This window comes from Mustela putorius, unplaced genomic scaffold, assembly GCF_011764305.1.
Source record: "Mustela putorius furo isolate JIRA1106 unplaced genomic scaffold, ASM1176430v1.1 tig00000095_pilon_pilon_pilon, whole genome shotgun sequence".
Taxonomy (NCBI): domain Eukaryota; kingdom Metazoa; phylum Chordata; class Mammalia; order Carnivora; family Mustelidae; genus Mustela; species Mustela putorius.
In genome coordinates this window covers 29,623,111-29,627,815 of record NW_025421280.1, presented here as the reverse complement: position 1 = coordinate 29,627,815, position 4,705 = coordinate 29,623,111, and the positions used below count along the sequence as shown (strand labels likewise).

At 39.8% G+C, this 4,705-nt stretch overlaps 1 protein-coding gene across 1 annotated transcript; it reads left to right on the top strand.

Annotated features, from left to right (window-relative positions):
- The first annotated feature begins 2,291 nt into the window (after window positions 1–2,291).
- On the top strand, window positions 2,292–3,229 carry LOC101690872 (olfactory receptor 7C1-like). The gene is given in 2 exon segments (XM_013060460.1): window positions 2,292–2,904; window positions 2,907–3,229. Coding segments are annotated over 2 exon segments (936 nt in total).
- The last annotated feature ends 1,476 nt before the right edge of the window (window positions 3,230–4,705 follow it).

Here is a 4,705-nt window from a genome sequence, read left to right as displayed (position 1 = left end):
CTGGTCTCCCCCTGGTCACCCTACTGGCACTTGCACCACAGAGGGACTATACTCCTCAGACTCACACACCCAACAAGCATTCACTCAGTTGTCTCTGCCATGTCCATGAGTGATGGCAACCTTCTCATTCCACCTGTTTCTAAAGAGATAAAATGAGAACGTTCAGAAAAGGTTATCATGGTTCCAGCACCTTGTAAGTGTTAATAAATATTAATTAATGTTGTATTACCTAAAACTATTCAATGGTTTCCAATTTTACTTGATATAAAATATATAAGCTTTAATATGCCCTTAAAAGCATCCCCCCCAAAATATTAATTACTATTTGTATCATTTTTCCAAGCACCTTCAAAAAGCCAGCCCCTGGTCTGTGTATGTCATATTTTCATACAGTTGTAAATAGGCTGTTTTTCCCATTGTGTGTCTGCTTATTGCTGGAACTAGAGAAGGAAGATACTTGTTTATTTTTTTAAATCTAGCCTTATCAGAATGACTTCTTGGTTGTAACAGCTTTCCAACTGATCTTATGTAACCAATTATATCATCTGAGAAATGTGACCAATTTACTTTTACCTGAGACATAAACCTATTGTTGTTTTCTTTGTACTTATTTTTTTATTTAAGTTCAAATATCATTGTTTTTTCTCTAGTTATATTGGTTTGAAATTTCAGAACAGTGCTGCATAGTGGCAATGGCAGGCATACTTGTCTTCTCTATGATCTTCATGGGGATTCCTCAAATATTTTCGTGTCAAGGTTGATATTAGCTAATGATCAGGGAGCCATTTTTTTAAGATTCTATTTATTTATTTGAGAGAGAGAGTGAGAAATCATGAGAGGGAGAAAGGTCAGAGGGAGAAGCAGGCTCCCCATGGAGCTGGGAGCCCCATGTGGGACCCGATCCAGGACTGCAGGATCATGACCTGAGCCAAAGGCAGTCGCCCAACCAACTGAGCCACCCAGGAGCCCCAATCAGGGAGCCATTTTATCATAGTTAAGAAATACCCTGTTTACAGTGTCCTCAGAACTGAGAGATTCATGCAGAATCTCTAACATCTTATATTTGGATGATGTTTTCCTTCTCATTTGCTCTACTATACTAAATAAAGTATCAATATGAAATGCTGGTTACTTTCCAGGGTTGAATGTTACCTAGTCATAGCATTTGGTTTGCTTGATCAACTGCTGGATGTATTTTTTTGCTATTGTCTTTTTTTTTTTCTTTTGGAAGAATCTTTTTTTTATTATATCACATTATTCACCACATGGTATATTACTATTATCTTTAATCTTTTCCCTAATACACTAATTAAAGAGATTAAACAGTGATTTTTGTTATATTCCTCCTATCATAGAGGGCTGTTGGTTTTTATATCCTGATGGAAATGGCTTCAGAAAACTCATTGGGACATTTATTTTCTCATGCTTCCAAATAATTTTTATTTATTGAAAATACCTTTTGTGAGATTTCAAAGTCAGTGATTTGGCATCATATTTTTCTGGGAAGTAAATTTGGTTGATGGCTCAATTTCTTCTTTGATGATTGGCCCATTATACATTTTATTATTTTATTTTATTTTATTTTACTTATTTATTTATTTATGTTGTGAGAGAGAGAGAGAGAGGGAGAGAGAGAGAGGGAGAGAGAGAGAGAGAGAGCAGTTGGTGGGGTGGGGTGGAGGGGATGAGGAAGAGTGAGAATTTTAAGCAGCCTCCATGCTGAGCCCCAGCACAGGGCTCGATCTCACAATCCTGAGATCATGACCCAAGCTGAAATCAAGTCAGGTGCTTAACCAACTGAGCCACCCAGGCAACCCAGTTCATTTTATATGTTGAATGGTCAAGCGAGTAACAAATATCATGATGTTATCATAGCTTATGGAAATTATTAGACCCAAACCCTTTTATTTTGTATTATTAAAATGATAATAAAATTATACTTTTATTATAAATAAAATGTCCTTTTATTATATTTAGAAGTAAAGTATGAATTAAAGATATCTGAGAAGGCTAAGGCTGGGTGATCAAGTGTCAGTACAGTTGAACAACTGGGGTGAGCTTTGAGTGCAAAATTAGTTTTTACATGTAGGTTTTCCAGCTGGTGGTGGTAACACAGGGGAATTTGGCGGCATCTGGAAACCCCAAATTGACAGACAAGAAAGAAGAGACCATTAATCAAATAATTGTCTCCTCAATATTAGGTTCAAGGTAAAGGTGATTATGTTTCTGAGTTGCCTGTTGGTCATTGATTTAATCTTGCTCCTTGTGCTCTTGGCAGACACTCCCTTTACATGGATCCAAGAAACCACTCAGTTATTCCAGTATTTCTCCTCCTGGGACTTTCTGAGAAGCCAGGGATTCAGTCTGTTCTCTTTGGGCTGTTCCTGTCTTTGTACCTGGTCACTGTCTTTGGGAACCTGCTCATCATCCTGGCGATAAGTTCAGACTCTCATCTCCACACACCCATGTACTTCTTCCTCTCCAACCTGTCCTTCTCTGACATCTGTTTCACCTCCACCACCATCCCCAAGATGCTGCTGAACATCCAGACTCAGAGAAAAGTCATTACCTATGCAGGCTGCATCACACAGATATATTTTTTCACCGTTTTTGGACTTTTGGACAATTTACTCCTGACTGCAATGGCTTATGACCGCTTTGTGGCTGTTTGTCATCCCCTGCACTACACAGTCATCATGAATCCCCAGATCTGTGCCCAGTTACTCATCCTGACCTGGCTCATCAGTATTCTGGGGGCCCTTCCTGAGAGTTTAACCATGTTGCGGCTCTCCTTCTGTGCAGTCATTGAAATTCCACACTATTTCTGTGAACTCCCTAAGGTCCTGCACCTTGCCTGCTCTGACACCTTCATCAATAATGTCGTATTATATATTGTGACAGGTGTTATGGGTTTTTTCCTCTCGCTGGGATCCTTTTCTCTTATTCCCGAATTGTCTCTTCTGTACTGAAGATCTCAACAGTGGGAGGAAAGTATAAAGCATTTTCTACCTGTGGGTCTCACCTCTCTGTGGTCTCCTTGTTCTATGGAACCTGCCTAGGTGTCTATCTCAGTTCCATGTGGACATATGCCTCTCAGACAGGGGTGTTCATCTCAGTCCTATATACCATGGTCACTCCCATGATGAACCCCTTCATCTACAGCCTGAGGAACAGGGACATGAAGAGGGCCCTGAGAAAGCTTTGCTGTATTGTGTTGTCCTCCCAATGACAACAACAATGACCCTGTGCTTGGGCAAGTGATTAAGGACAACAGAACAGAGTTCTTAATAGTGTGGACTCTGAAATTTCCCTGACTGGGCTCAAATGCTAGTGCCACCTTCGATAGATAATGACCTCGAGAAAAATGCTCACCCTTCTTGCACCTCCATTTCTCCATGGAACTATAACAAAGCATGCTTCAGGGTGATGAAAGGATTGAATGGAATAATATGTTAAGCTCCAGCATAGGGCATGCAAGTGGCAAGTACTAAGTAAATATAAGCTACTGTTACAAAAAAAAAAAAAAAAAAAGGAGCTATTTTTTATGATGTTCTGGTTTCTGTTTCCATACAATTAAGCTAGATTCTCTTCCCAAGTGCTGTCCTCCATTATGACTAAGTCATAAAGCTCAGTGACCCAAGGAAGTAAAAGACTTTGATGTAGGGCAAAATCTCTCAACCTTGGCATTATTGATATTTAGGGCTGGATCATTCCTTGCTGTGGGAGTTGTCCTGTGTGTTATAGGATGCTTAGCAGTATCTCAGGCCTCTAAACACTGGGTGCCAGTAGCATTGCCAGCCAAGTTACAACAATTAAAAATGCCTCCAGATATAACCAAATTCTCCATGGGGACCAAATCACCCCCACTTGAGAACCACAGGGGAGTGTCTTTCCTTTTATTTTCTCTTTTCAGTTTTTCATTTAAATTCTAGTTAGTTAACATACAGTGCAATATTGGTTCCAGGAGTAGAATTCAGCATTCATCACTTAAATGCAATATCCAGGACTCATCACAAGTGCCCTCCTAATACCCATCACCCATCTAGCCCATCCCCCACCCATATCCCTCCATCAACCCTGTTTTTTCTCTCTCTCTTTTTTTTTAAGATTTTATTTATTTTAGAAAGAGAGAGCTTGTGAGCAGGGTGGAGGGGCAGAGGGAGAGAATCTCAAGCGACTCCACACCAAGCACAGGCCCAGTGTGGTGCTTGATCTCACAATCCTGAGATCAAGGCCCAAGAAGAAACCAAAAGTAGGACACTCAAGCAACTGAGCCACCCAGGTGCCCCTGTTCTCTGTCTTGTGTGTGTGTTTATGTGTGTGTGTGTGTGTGTGTGTGTGTGTGTGTTATGTCAGTCACCATAAAATACATTAGTTTCCCTGTTCTCTATCTTTAAGAGTCTCTACAGTTTGTTTCCCTCTCTTTTTTCTCTTTTCCCCTTCCCATATGTTCATCTGTTTTGTTTCTTAACTTCCACATATGAGTGTAATCCCATGGTATTAGTCTTTCTCTGACTGATTTATTTTGCTTAGCATAATACACTCTAACTCCATCCATGTCATTGCAAATGGCAAGATTTCATTTTTTTTTGATAGCTGACTAATATTCCATTGGCTATGCCATATATTCTTTATCCATTCATCATTCAATGGACATTTGGGCTCTCCCTATAGTTTGACTATTGTTGATAATGCTGCTATAAAC